General features: G+C 36.4%; 1 protein-coding gene across 5 annotated transcripts in view; it reads right to left on the bottom strand.

Annotated features, from left to right (window-relative positions):
- The window catches only part of VMP1 (vacuole membrane protein 1), a 123,092-nt gene that overhangs the window by 100,207 nt on the left and 7,237 nt on the right, over positions 1 to 15,648 (bottom strand). For 4 of the 5 annotated variants that reach the window (XM_003414579.4, XM_023553526.2, XM_064271310.1 and 1 more), the window contains 4 exons: positions 8,060 to 8,161; positions 4,082 to 4,217; positions 2,923 to 3,013; positions 1,978 to 2,088 (listed from right to left, as the gene is read on the bottom strand). In XM_003414579.4, coding sequence (XP_003414627.1) covers positions 1,978 to 2,088; positions 2,923 to 3,013; positions 4,082 to 4,217; positions 8,060 to 8,135 — 414 coding nt within the window. In that variant the 5' untranslated portion in view covers positions 8,136 to 8,161. The remainder of the gene's footprint in view (positions 1 to 1,977; positions 2,089 to 2,922; positions 3,014 to 4,081; positions 4,218 to 8,059; positions 8,162 to 15,648) is intronic. The other variant, XM_064271311.1, reaches the window with a different exon arrangement.

Raw genomic sequence — 15,648 nt, 5'->3', positions numbered from 1 at the left:
CAGCAGACAATATCAAAACATTAAAAAAAAAAACACACAAAAAAAACGGCATGGTGGTTCCCGAAGGAGTCTAAAATAAAACACCACATGAGCTTCCAGCAGAAGAAAAGGCACTGGAACTACCTAACAGGGAATTCAAATCCCTAATATAATACACAGAGCTAGCCAAGAGTTGAAGGAAAAAGCAGACAAAAATGAGGAAAAAATAAACAAAATCACGGAAAAGAGAAGACAATGGAAGAATTCAGGAAAATAATACAGGAACAAAATGTCAAAATAAATTCACAACTAGAAATCCTACAAAAACAGCAATTAGAAATCTAAAAGATAAACAACAAGATTTCAGAAATGCGTAGTGTCACAGAAGGTCTGAAAAGGTTTGAAACAATGGAAGACGGGGTCAGCGAAACTGAAGACGAATCCTTAGATACCACTTTACTGGAGAAAAAATCAAAAAAGAACGAAGAAACCCTGAGAATGATGTGGGCTACAACCAAAAGCAAAAATCTGCAAGTGACGGGAGTTCCAGAACAGAGGGAGAAAACGGAAAACACAGAAAGATCACCGAAGAACTGCTGACAGAAAACTTCCCGATATCATGAAAAATGAAAAGCTGACCATCCAAGAAGCTCAATGAAATCCCCTATAGGATAGACCCCAAAAGAAAATCACCAAGGCATATCATAATCACACTCTCTAAAATCAAAGACTGAGAGCAGCTCAAGAAAACAAGAAGTCACATACAGAGGGGAAACAAGAAGACTAAGTTCTGATTACTCGGCAGAAAGCATGCAGGCAAGAAGGCAACGGCATGATATATACAAAATCTTGATGGAAAAAAGTGCCAACCAAGAATAATATATCCTGCAAAACTCTCATTCAAATATGATGGTGAAATTAGGACATTTCCAGATAAACAGAAATTAAGGGAACATGAAAAACCAAACCAAACTTACAAGAATTATTAAAGGGAGCCCTTCGGTTTGAGAACAAACAACGTCAGATAATAACCTGAATCCAGGATACAAGACCACACCAGCCAGGTACCAACGTAGGTAATGAACTCTCCAGGATTAACCAAAACTAGAAGATTTACAATGGGGGACAAAATGATGTTGAAAATCTGAACAGACTCATGACAAGAGACTGAAAAGGTAATAATAAAAAAAAAACTATAAAATATGGAATTGCTCTCAATATATTATTCAGGGACAGGATTAGAGTGAAACAAGTGAGGCATCTAGGGAGCAAAATTTAAAGTGGCACTCACACCATACTTAGGTAATCCTGAGAGCGAGTACCTCTTTAAATTTTGTGCCCTATGTGTCTTGCTTGCCACAACATAGTCCCAGCCCTAATATCATTTCAGTATATTTCTACTAAGTAAAAAAAAAATGTTTTCAGAAAGGGTACTTTTTATGCTTTGGTTCAAAAGGGTTTAAGAAAGAATTCAGTTCTACATCCTTAATACTTCAACAATTACCTTCACTAAGAATCCCCAAATAACCACCCAAGTGTGTACATGGTATCTGAGGATGTGAGGGAAGACACTCTAGTTGCTAAAGTACTTTTTCTGTTGCTGATTAACAGAAAAAGTAAACTGTTCAAATTCTCCCGAAGTCTTACATGAAAATTTTTTACATTTAAGTAACTTTATTAAAATGACAATTACATAACCAAGAGAATCATTACTCTAAAATCTGGAAGAAAAAAAAAATTTCCTGACTGAAGTAATTTAAGTAAACAAACTTATTTGCCTAAGGGTTCTTTTTCCTCCTCTTCTTCAAGTGTCAATCCAAAGAGAAAGGCAAAACAGAATTCTAAATCGAGTTAAAGAGAAGATTTAAGGATCAGAATGCTTCCAAAACACAAAGGTAATTAAATACAAATCTTAGAATTTTAGCATTTGAAGAAAGCACCAATTAAAAGATAGAAAATTTCTTCCAATTTTACTTATTAAAAGAAAGCTATTCTTACCAGATAAAGCAGAAAGGTGTGCAGCCCTGTTCCAAGCCCAACAGAAGACAAAATTCCTAAGCCTATCCAGTAGGCATACAAAAGAAATTGTTTTTCTATGCGTTGCACATACTGAAAAACAAAAAGGTGGAAAAAAATCTGAATTCTCTAAACAGAAATATGGTATTTAAAAACAACAAATAAGTTTCAAAAAGGAAGAAAACATTAAGATTAAAAATCCATTGAAGAGGCCTAATTCCTTCATTAATATACAATTGCAGAGATGAGCAAAGAAAGTGTCCAACGGGAATAAAGACTCTGTTTCTAAACTTTTAAAGTCCTACTACTGTGCTGACATTTATAGGACAAAAGTAAATTACTAATAAGAAAACTATGAAAATAAAAATTTTTAAGATATTTAAGTTACAAAAACTTTGTTTAAAAAAGTATGACAATAAACAGTGGTAAGAGTGGGGCACTGATTAACATAATGTTTGTGAAAGAATACACTCTTGATTATCCAAGTCAAAACGGGAATTTATTTCTAGATTCCAGCTTTGGCAAGTAAAGTCAGCAAGCTCTTAATAGCACACACAGGTTTCTTAAAAATACAGAAATGAAATGCATTTAAAACTATAAAATTATCACTAGAGATAAACTGATTTAAAATATGAAATATAATTTTAGTACTGTTTGCTATTAGAATACATTGATGTTTTGCTATTTTAACAAAAGAGGTTGACAAATGTCCTTTTTTCCCCTCAGTAATGTTCTACTTACAGACTACAGGCAAATGAACTTGCCTTTTTGACATTAAGATACTAGTTATAAGGTAGGTTAAAAGACAAAGCCAAGCCTAAATATGATGAATGTAGAAAATCTATGAGACCCACAATAGTCCAATTTTTAAACTATTTGGGACTAGAGAAGGTACAAGAGCAGAAACTGAGTTGCTGAACCTCTTACCTGTTGATGTGCTCCTTCAACATAATACGTAGCTATAAGCACAGCAAGCAGCAGTAAAAAAGACACCACAATGCTTTGACGATGCCATAATCTTAAAAATAAATGAAAAAAACAAATGAAGAAATACCTTGCAGTCTCATTTTCAGGATTCATCACTCTTAAAATACCTTCTTGTTAAAGCAGTTGGCTTTCTAGCTCAGCAGTAGAATCAGTTCTTTCTAGGCTAAGCTCTTAACCCTTTTGTACTTAAATACCATAACACTGCGGCCTCTGAGGGAAGGAGGCGCAGAAAGAGGTCAAGGAAAAGTACATGGGCACCCCATTCCTTATCAAAACTCTCACCAAAGTCATTCCCTTACACAAAGGCCCATCTTGGTTACACCGTAATTTCTAATTTGGAGAAGCATTACAGTGTAATGAAAAGGGCACTGGCCTTTATGTCAGAGGACCTGGGTTAAAGCCCCTTAAATACTGGACTTAGAGCAAGCCATTTAACCAATGATTGTGTTTCTTGTCTTTAAAATAGTAATGATCATATACCTACTTTAGCTTCTTCGTAGAGTTGCTGAAAGGATCAAATGAGCTGAAAAATGTTATAAAATGCCTTATAAACCCAAAAGTACAATATCTCTAAAGTACAGGTAATAACTCAGAAGTGCAAGCCTGAAAATGATAAGCTATGTAAAAGTCCAACTTGCTCTTTCGTATTTGAAACAGGGTTTACAAATACTAAATTTAAAGACAGAACACATTTCCATGTCAGAGTCCTCTTCCATTGGCTCAAACTAACAGTAAAAGTGCCACATATCCTGAACCTTGTCCTGCTAAAGAATCAGTGTAACTAATGTACACAGGCTTGATTCCTCCGGAAGGTAAAGACAGGAGGAAAAAAAAATCTCATTTTTAGTGTTCCTCTTTCCACAAAAGATTCAACATAAGACACTGGTCAACTGTAACAATCCAGGGAGCAAACAGCAATACTTTTCCCTAATCTATTGTGCTCCAAACTACAGAAAGGAGAATATATATATTCCCATGGTAATATTTTAAATGTAATCAATCTATTTGGATGGAGGAGGTGGCAGGGGGTGGGAGATTGCTGAGGCATTCTAAAATTAGTAAACAAAGTTAATATAAAAGGTAATGGAAGATTCCTTACTTTGAGGTCCATTCCTTTAAGATTATTAGGACTTCCAGAAAAAAATACTGCAAGGTAATGAGTGGCTGTCTCCACAGGACGATGTTCTGCCTTTCTTCCCGATCCCTCCTCTTCTTTTCATTCATTGAAGAGGAGTCTGAAAAACAGTAACATCGATGTTAAAACAGAATTTTTGACATTTATGCTCATACTTTCAAAATTCATCCACCCTTCCACATCTGAAAGACCACATATAAATCTCAAACATTCAAACAATGTGATTCATATCTGGGTCACGCAAGTTTAAATAGTTCAAGTACTAACTGAAAATACTCCTTCTCTAGGAGAGGCAACCCTTGGAACACAATTGTAATTAACAGAAGTGGCCCAATACAAGTGTGCCTGAAATCTGCAACAGAAAGCCAAGAATCGTGGTTTGTCACTGTAACCTAAGCTTCCATAGCAATTAATTTATCTGTATATTTGCCTACCTCTTTCCTATTAGTGGCAATCTTGCAGGTTATTATTATTGTAAGCAGTGCTGGAGAGAGACGGTACAATGTACTAGTGCTTAGATGCATACTGGATGAAAACAGAATTTTACCCATGTCCCAGCTTACCACTCACATGTCCTAGAACCCTCGGAAGTGGCAACTAGTCCAGCCTTAGGAACACCTTAGTGGCTTAGAAAGGAGCTGAATTATCACAGGTGCTACTTTTTAATCAGTGTTACCTAGAGAACAATTTAGCAAAAAATGATCTTTGCTACTTCCCTGAACTGAGGGATATGAAACCATTATGCAGAAGGTGTTCTAAAGGAATGGTACTGAAAATCCCAGCAGTTGAATTTGAGGTAGCACTAGAGATTTTGGGAAGATGATGAGTCTGGGCTAGTTGCTTCTGCCCTACTCTTAGCATTGTTTTTGCAATTATTTCATTGTTAGAATACAAGCTTCTACTCTTGTCTTGGTTGGGACTCTTGTACAGTATAAACTGGTCTAACTTCTGTGAAGGGCAAAGTGACCAAGGGCTCAAAATTTGGAGGCAAGCGCTTAGTTCCAAACCCTGGTTCTGCCACCTACCAGCCGTGTGACTTTAGGCAAGTTAGTGAACTTTCCTATGCCTCAATTTTGTTTTCCGTAAAATGGGATAACAATAATACTTCCTTTTAGAGTCACCGTAACGATTAAGCGAGTTAACATATGTAAAGCTCTCAGAAGACTTTGACAGTAAGCGCCCAATTAAGGTTACCCACCCAATGCCATCGAGTCAATTCTGACTCATAGCGGCCCTACAGGACAGAATAGAACTGCCCCACAGGGCTTCCAAGGAGCGCCTGGAGAATTCAAACTGCTGCCCTTTGGGTTAGCAGCCATAGCACTCAACCACTACGCCACCAGGGTTTCCCAATTCAGGTTAGTTATTATTTTGTTGTTGTTGTTGTGCTTTAGGTGAAAGTTTACAGTTCAAGTCAGTTTCTCATCCAAAAATTTATACACACATTGTTATGGGACCCTAGTTGCTCTCCCGATAATGTGACAGCATACTCCTCCTTTCTACTCCAGATATCCCGTGTCCATTCAGTCAGCTCCTGTTCCTTTTTGCTTTCTCATCTTGCCTCTGGACAGAAGCTGCCCATTTAGTCTCATGTATCTACTTGAACTAAGAAGCACTCTCTTCACAAGTATCATTTGATGTCTTATAGTCCCGTCTAATCTTTGTCTGAAGAGCTGGCTTTGGGAATAGTTTTAGTTCTAGGCTAATAGACAGTTCAGGGGCCATGTCTTCTGGGGACCCTCCAGTCTCAGTCAGACCATTAAGTCTGGTCTTTTTACTAGAATTTGACTTCTGCACCCCACTTTTCTCCTGTTCCATCAAGAAACCTCTGTTGTATTCCCTGTCAGGTCCGTCACTAGTGGTAGGTGGGCACCATCTAGTTCTTCTGGTCTCAGGCTGATGGAGTCTCTGGTTTATGTGGCCCTTTCTGTCTCTTGGGCTAATATTTTCCCAGTTAAGGCTAGTTATTATCATCTATCAAAATTATAAACGCACACTGTAACCTAATAATTCCATTTCTTGGAATATATTTTACAGATACACTCTTGCACAAGTAGCATGACTTTTGTAGTTTATTGACTGCAGCGTTATTTTTAATAGCAAAAGATTATAAACAACTTAAATGTGATGAACAGAGGACAGAGGCATGATTAAACAAAGTATGGTACACTCATACAATGCAATACTACGTAGCCGCAGTAAAAAATAAGTTCTTCAAGTAGTTACAGCCCAATCTCTGAGAAATATTCAGTAAAAAAACATGGTACAGAAGAGTTAAGTATGCCATGCTAATACAGTGAAGCCTGTGAGAGCCAGAACTTGATCTGGCTTCTTTGGTTTTCAGTTTTCCACCTCTGACAGGGTGCAGTCTTAACACTTTTCTATCACTCACTATTAGTGGAAAATATTTGAGTTTTCCTTCTCTGACAGGTTTTCAGCTTATACAGGTTCCAGCTTTCGAAGGTTTTACTGTATTAACATAAAACGCAGGGGAGGGGGAAGAGGAAGAATATATAAATGTACATGCTTGCTGAAAGAAAGAAAAAATAATGTGCAAAAGCTCCCATTGGGAAGAGACTATGATGTATGCAGTGTTTATTCCTGAATACTCAAAATGTTTAATAAATGTTGTTTGATGAGAATTTCTTCATGTTGAAAACTTTAAGGGGTTGAGTAGAAGCACATAAAAACGCTGACACTATATGGAATGTAGGCGTCTTAATTCCAATGTATTTTCAGCTGAGGGACAAAAAGGCCTTCTTTCATCTTCCAATTGAAGTTTTTCCATCCTATATATCTTAGCCAGTAAATAAAAATAAAAAGCACTCATGATGGTTTACACAGGTTTTAAGTTGAACTCAAAATGAAAAAATGTAAAATTTATTGAAGATCAAAGTAACTCAAAAGTCAGATTAGTGAAGCAGAATGTCTCCTGTTAGGCAACGCAGTGATTAAAACGACAGAAACTACTATTTCAGAGAGCTTGCACTTCTTCCAATAGAAGATAATTTCTGTGGTGTAACTATGCTGGAGTATTTTTTGCAATGCTTCTGAAATACAAAGCAATGCAGAAGTTAAAAAGAAAACCATTACAATTCGCAAAAAGAAAAATCTTTAATTTTCCTTTCAACGAAATAAGGAAAGTTCCTATTTAAATCATCCATATCAACAAAAGTCATTATTTTTGTGGTAAATGTATAAATAAAAGTGAAATATACTAAAAAATTACTGCAAATTCCAAATTTGCTTAAATATAAAAATTTATTCATCTCAAACTAAAATTGTTAAATACATCTACAACAATCACACTGTTGACATTTTGGAGAATTGTGTATTTAAGAATATTGCAATAAGCAAAGTTATAATCTACTTTTAAAGTCACGAACTAGCATAATAAAACTGAGCCGCAAACAAAGCCTACTGAATACTTAACATACCATGAGGTTAACAAGTAATAACCCTGCACCTGGAACATTGTTGATATGACTGTGGCCAGGCTGCTTCTGCTATCACTGTGAAAAACCATTCTATAGGCTCTGACCCATAATTTAACTTACCTGAAGATACTATCAAAAGATAACGAATATTAAAAGTATGGGTAGTCCCCGGCTTACAACGGATTCAAGTTATGGTGAACCTCACATATGACCATCCATCCTTTTCTGGTACATCTTATCGTTAGTAATACGTTGCAGCAGGTAGTTTGCTGATGGTATCATTCTCAGGTGGTCAATCAATTTTATCAATTACTGTTCAAAACACCACTGGATTTATAAAAGTTACTGATTAAACAAACAAACAAAAATGAGGTATTTGACTTATGTCAAAACTGACTTAGGACAGAACCCATAGTCAGTTGGGTACTACCTGTAATGGATTTCTAATGAAAAGTGTATGTTCTTTATACCAGTAACCTCCTCCCTCCAAGCCATCAGACTTTACCTGTGAAGTTTCCATTATGTTGCTCCTTATTCATTGCTAAACGTCTCTGGTCACAATTTTTTCCATTCTCTGCCATTTCATAAATCAGCAACTCTTGAGGAGCTAAAAAGAGTGTGTTGGGGGGGAGAGAAAAACTCAGCCATACGTTACATAGTCCTGCTTTGCAGCTGTAACTGAATAAAACTGGATACAGGAATAACATGGCAGTAACACCCCCACATGCTATTTGTATGCGTTTACACTTTTCTTTTATAACCAAGACAACAGTATAGAATTCTTTTCTTTTTTTCTTGTTGTTGAGAATATACACAGCAGAACATACACCAATTCAACAATTTCTACGTGTATAATTCAGTGACACTGATTATGCTCTTCAAGTCGTGCAACCCTTCACACATTCCTTTTCCAAATTGTTCCTCACCCATTAACACATGCTCACTGCCCCCTAAGGTTTCTATCTAATCTTTAGAACTTCTGTTGTCAATCTGATCCCTGATAGTTCTTAAAAGAGCACAGTGCTCAAGATACAAAAAAAAAAAAAAAAAATTCTTTACTAGTTAAGCTAAACTACTGTTTGGTTTTAAGAAGACTCCAGGGGATGTTTTTGGTTTAAGGTTTAAAGATTATCTCAGGGCAATACTTTTGGGAGTTCACCCAGCCTCTATGGTTCCAAAAAGCCTGGATTCCATGGGAATTTGAACCTCTGTTCTGCATTTTCTCCCTTTTGATCAAAATTCTTCTATAGAAACTTTGATCCAAACATTCAGTAATAGTAGCCAGGCACCATATAGTTCTTCTGGACTTGTAGCAAAGGAAGCAGTTGTTCATGGAGGCAGGTAGCCACATATATTCCATTTCTTCCTATTTCGGACTCTCCTCCTTCCTCTGTTGCTCCAGGAGAATAGAGACCAATTATTGTGCCTTGGATGGCTGTTTGAAAGCTTTTAAGACCCCAGGCACTATGCAAGGAACTGGGAGGTAAAACCGAAGCACTAAATATGTTATTAGGCCAATGGACTGGGATGTCCCATGAAACCATGACTCTAAACTTTCAAACCAAATCCCATGAGGTGTTTGGTTGTACATAAGCAGCCTCAGCAGCTGATCTTTCTTTTGTTGTAAATATACTTATCACATAACTTTTGCAAAGTTAACTTTTTATAGGTGTATAACTTATTGACAACAGCATAGAATTCTTTATACAAGTAGTAAAAACCTAAAAGCCATGTAGTTGTAACCATTTTCCAAACAGTCTAGTGATTTTTCAGCTTAAAATTTGGAGGTAATTTGTCCACAGAAGGATATCAAGTACTAGCACCTTAAATTATTGATAAGTTTAAAGTCTAAAGTCCTTCTAGTTAATGATTTAATATCATACACACTATTATTCAAATTTTCCAGTCTTTCCTAGCCCTTTTAACATTATTAGAAAAAAAGAATTATAATACCGAAGATGTCACCAATGGTAACATATATAGACAGGATTACAGCGTAGTTTTATTAAAGAAACAATTCCACTTAAAAAAAAAAATACAGGCATAGAAGATAAAAATTTTTTTGAACGTTTAAGATGTTAAATACACTCTATATCATGCTTCATATTGTAGGTATAAATGTTTCCATTTTAAATCACTGTAATACAATATATAAATTGTGCTCACAGAATTATTCTACACAAAAACACCATATTGCCTGTGACTGTGAATAGCATTGTTCAAGTGTTAGTAAAGCAAATCTTCCCACTCAAAAAGGGCATCACTTCAATAAAGGCTATGATACTGAGTCCTAAATACAAAATTAAAACTTGCCCAGACTTTTATATAAAAACAATTGATGAGAAACAGTCATCATTATCAAAATTAAAACTTTGGTGCTTCAAAGACCACCACCTAGAAAGTGAAAAGACAACGCACATAATGGGGGAAAACATTTGTAAATCAGGTACTTAATAAGGAACTTGCATCTGTAATATATAAAGAAACCCTACAACTCAATAATAAAAAGACAATACAATTAAAAAATGGACAGAGGATCTGAGTAGACATTTCTCCAAAGAAAATATACAGACAATAAGTACATGGAAAGATGTGCAACATAATCCACCACCAAAGAAACACAAATCAAAACCACAATGATTCAACTTCGCATCCATAAGGATAGCTATAACCAAAAAGAGAGATAATAACAAGTGTTGGTAAGGATATCAACAAACTGGAATCCTCGTGCACTGCTGGTGGGAATGTAAAACTGCAGTTACTTTTCAAAAAGTCTGGCAGTTCCTCAAAATGTTAAATTAGTTAATGGATTAACATGACTTCGCAATTCCACTTCTAGGTGTTATACACCTTGAAATTATATGCCTAAGAGAAAAAAAAACTTACGTCCACACAAAATCTTGTCTACTACTATTCATAGCAGCATTTTTTTTTTTAATAGCCCTAAAGCAGAAACAACCCAAATGCCCATCAACAGATGAATGGATATATAAAATGTGGTATATACATACAACGAGCCCTGGTGGCGCTGAGGTTAAAACAATCGACTGCTAACTGAAAGGTTGACGGTTTGAAACCATCAGCGGTTCCACAAGAGAAAGACGTGGCAGTCTGCTTCCGTAAAGATTTACAGCCTTGGAAACCCTACAGGGTCACTATGAGTCCGAATGGACAAGATGGCAGTAGGTTTGAGGTTTTTTTTGGTTTACATCCACACAATGGAATATTATTCAGACATAAAAAAATGAAAAATATGCACTACAACATGGATGAACCTTGAGAATATTATACGTGAAAGAAGGCAGTCACAAAAAGACTACATGTTACATGATTCCAATTACATAAAATGTTCAGAATAGACAAATTCATAAAGACAGAATGTATATTAGTGGTTTCCTAGGGCTAGGGGGATTCAAGGGAAATTGGGAGTGGCTGCTAATGAGTATTGTGTTTGTTTTTGGAGTGATGAAAATGTTATAAAATTGATTGTGGTGATGGCTGCACAACTGTGAGTATACTAAAAACCACTCAACTGTATAGTTTAAGTAGGTGAACTGTATGGTATGTGAATTACTTCTCAATAAAGCTGATAAAAAGAAAAGAAATAGTCATGAGCTGAAGTATAAAAACCTATAAACATATTTACAGAAAAAGAATGACATTCTCTGAACTCTACGAATCCTTCATTATCTGTGTATTTAACAGGAGCCCCAAGCTTAATGGTACGCTAACGATCAAATGGCTCAAATTTTTCTATTTTACCAGCTGATTCAGTGACAGCTCATATTTATGAGTTTGAGTTGTACTATTAAGAAATCAAACTCAAGACATCACTGTATTAAAAAAACAAACAAACTTGTTGCTGTTGAGTCAATTACGACTCATAGCAACCACTGATCCAATCATTTAACAAGTATTATCTGAACACCATATGTGCCAGAAATCATGCTAGACTTGTATTCACCAGATTAGAATATAATATGGTCAAGGCCCAATCTTTCTATAATTTATATGGAGCTATTTTATTCCCCGACTAAACTCTTAACTCTAATCCCTATTTCCAAAATTTACGCCTCATTAAGGAAAACAAGTGAAGTGTATAAATAGACTACGAACAAAGAATATACATTCATCACTCCAACAGTCTCTTCTTTTAGACACAGTCCATTTATGGACACCTTTTTGCCATTTTAATTTCTCAGTGAGCAAATAACATATAGGTTTTCATTAGCACAGATAGCCTGGACTAGATGATCAGAAAATTTAAAGTCAGGAATTGTAGATTTGCTGCCAACTAGTTGTGTGACCTTGAACAAGTCTTTTCTCTCAGCCTTGATCTCCTGAGGCCACAAAACAAGGGCACAAACTCCCACTTTCAAAAGATAGCCACGAGGATGAAATAGTGTTTGTATATGTATGTGCACGCATATATAACCATAAAGGGCAATACATCAAAGGAGTAGGACATATATGAAGCAGCAAACTTGGAACTCCTACACTAGAAAAACAACTTCACAGCACATGCCCTACCAGTAATATGTCTGTGTCATTTATTCAACAAACATTTAAAAAATACTGGGATCTGTAATGGACACTATCCTCAAGAAGCTCACAGTCTGACAGGCAAGCCAGATAAGCACAAGAAATCAATATAATAGAATGAAGTAGGTGTAATAAAATTAATAAATTTTATTAGACAGGAAGACTTTGTATTAGTGGGAAGGAAACAGGTTTTAGAATCTACGAGATTTGAGTTCAAATTCAAGCTTCACAAGTAATTATTCTATGAGCTTAGAGAAGTTTCTATATCTCTCTAAACATCAGCTTATTTAATCTGTATGGCAATGGATACAATATACTAATATATCATCTCACCCTTTGTATGAATTCAATGTATACTGGTTATAATGATGAAGAAGAAAGTAACTACGGGAACTCCAAGGACGACACATTCAGAACAGTGCAAAGACGCTGCAAGTTTGATTCTGCATTTTAAGTCATAGTTCTGTGAAGATGTAAAGACAATGTAGACCAAGCAATTTCAAAAAAAAAGAAACACAAAGTTATTTTGTTAAAGTCCGTAAGACCAGAACATCCTAATAGATTCCCAAAATAATCAGTACTTCTTGGACTTTAGTAATAAACTCAACTGAGGAGGTTTGAAATGGAAAAGGATTAAAGATTTTCACCTTCCAGCCATTTAACTTAAGTTCTATAAATACTTAAAATGTGTGGGTTTCATATTGAGCGAAATCCTGTAGGCAATTCCTTTTAGAGATGAACAGACATTCACCTAAATCACAATAAATAAAATTTAATTAATTTCTGGTAAGAGATGAACAGGGCACAAAAGGACTTGTATTATAAAGAAAATGTCCTAAAACCTTTCCTCCTGTAAAACATTCTTATTTTCCCCTATTTACTCTGTCCCATAGTGTCATCTTCAAGAGATAAAAACAGTTCTATCCAAAACAATTTGGGTCCATTTGAGTTCTTACTTATAACAATGGTATTGTGCAATTATTTGAAGTTTTTGTTTTTAAGATATTGCAACAGAAATTTTCATTTGAGCACATAATGTGTTCTTACACAATGGGCTTAAAAAGAAAACAGCCTATTGACATTTTCTTCTCAAAAATTCTCTATAGAAAACGATAGTCTGAAATTTTGTTTTATAAGAAATAATCTAGGGAGCTAAGTCACTTTCTTTTAATCAGTCTACTTCACAAATTCAGTTTTAAAAACGTTTCAAAAACTTTTACTGTTCCCAAAGAAAGAACTATAAAATAAGGCCAAACAAATTGAGCTTTTCAGAAATACTGGGGTTCTAAATAGTTAAGCTTCTAAAAGCACGAAAACTTTTTTTGCATTTTAGCCATTCCAAATGGGAAGTTTTATTTATTTTTTGAACTTTAGATGAACGTTTACAGAACTAGTTTCGCATCAAACAGTTGGTACACACACTGTTGTATGAAATTGGTTAACAACCCCACGACATGTCAACACTCTCCCTTTTCAACCCTGGGTTCCCTATTACCAGCTTTCCTGTTCCCTCCTACTTTTTAGTTCCCATCCCAGGGCTGGTGTGCCCCTTTAGTCTTCTTTTGTTCCACAGGCCTGTTCAATCATTGACTGAAGGGTGAACCTCAGGAGTGGCCTCATTACTGAGCTGAAAGGGTGTATGGGGTCCATACTCTCAGGGTTTCTCCAGTCTCGGTCAGGCCAGCAAGTCTGGTCTTTCTTTTTGAGTTAGAATTTTGTTCTACATTTTTCTCCAGCTCTGTCCGGGACCCTCTATTGTGATCCCTGTCACAGCATTCAGTGTAGTAGACTAGTTGTACTAGACTCAGTCTGGTGGAGGCTGTGGTAGATGTGGTCCAATAGTCCTTTCCCTTGTGTCTTTAGTTTTCTTCATTATTCCTTGTTCTTGAAGGGGTGAGGCCAGTGGAGTGTCCCAGATGGCCACTGACAGGCGTTTAAGACCCCAGACACAACTCACCACAGTAGAATATAGAACATTTTCTTTATAAACTCTGTTATGCCAGTTGAGCTTGATGTTCCCTGAGACCATGGTTCCCACAGTCCTCAGCCCAGCAATTCGGTCCCTCAGGGAGTTGGGGTGTGTCTATGTAGCTACCATGGCCCTGCCTTGTACAGGCTGTGCTGTCTTCAGGACAGGAAGTTTTTTAAAGTATATTACATTATTCTTTGCCTTTTCAAATTCCCCTGAAAAGATCCTTAGTTCCTTTACTCCTCTCTTCCCTAATCACACACATACTGCAAAACTTATGGTCTGTCTGAGCAACTGAACATACTGGTGAATGAAAAAAAGAAAAAAAATACAACTGCACAGCCACTTTTCAACAAATATTTATTAAGCGCCCTGTATGTGCCAGGCATTATTTGAGATGTCAAATCTCAAACCTCAAATTGATTCTCATTCCTACTAGTAAACTCTTTCTCAATCTCACAACTATTTAATTCCTTGTTCTCTCTCTCCTCAAACTTCGTACCCCATTTCCTCCCTTCTTATTCTCAGCCGCTATTTCATTTTATTATAAAGCAAACAGAAAGCAGAGGGCATTTCCCCAATCCTTCTACCACTAAATCCACTAAAATACATACATCTTCACCCATTAGCCTTCTCTTTTTACCACTAGGACAGTGTCCTTCACCTGCCAAATGCCAATATGTCAAGATACATTCTGTATAGTATATCACTTCCTCTCATCTTCCCAGGAACTTTGCTCTTCAGCCACTTCTGTCATCACTTTTTCCCCCTTTACTGGATCACTCTCATCATCAAAGAAGCATGGTTCAGTACTTCCCAGTTTTAAGTCCTTCTTCAAAAACAGATTTCTCAAGAGTTGCCTACATACATAGTCTACATTTCCTCATCTCCAAAACACTGTGTGAGCCATTTCAATATAACTTGTGTCTCAACGTATCAACAGAAATTGCTTTTTTCAAAGTTACCAATGACCTCCATGACATCATACTGAACCTCTTACCCTCCCTGAACATAACTAACCACTCTCTTTTTCTTAAAATACTCCTGATTCCTATTTCTCTGGTATCAGACAGCTCCTCCTGCTCCAAGAGCTGTAGTTGTTACATGCCATCGAGTCAATTCTGACTTATAGCGACCCTATGGACAGAACAGAATTGCCCCACAGGGTTTTCTAGGCTGTAATCTTTATGGGAGCAGATCGCCAGGTCTTTTCTCCTGAGGAGTTGCTGGTGGGTTCAAAGCACTGACCTTTCAGTTAGCAGCCGAGCACCAGGACTCCTTCTCTACCTTTTAGTGTTCTTCAAAGCCTGGCCCTAGGCTCCTTTCTGTTGTTTACATTCTTTCCATAACGATGCCATCTATTCACTGAGCCTTAAATATTCTCTACATACTCATCTATACTACTGCTTTCAAAAGCAGAACCCACTTGCACTTTTGTACAAGTAATTAAAATCAGACAGAATCTTTAACAGCATTTAAGCCAATCATACCCCTACAATTCAGGGATAAAGAAACTGCATCTCAGAGACAAAGGGACTTGTATAATGTCACAGAACAAGACAGTAATAAACTTGGAGGTAGGA

This window comes from Loxodonta africana, chromosome 18 (assembly GCF_030014295.1).
Source record: "Loxodonta africana isolate mLoxAfr1 chromosome 18, mLoxAfr1.hap2, whole genome shotgun sequence".
Classification (NCBI taxonomy): domain Eukaryota; kingdom Metazoa; phylum Chordata; class Mammalia; order Proboscidea; family Elephantidae; genus Loxodonta; species Loxodonta africana.
Note: the sequence above shows the minus strand (reverse complement) of the source record. Positions and strands in the feature narration are given on the sequence as shown.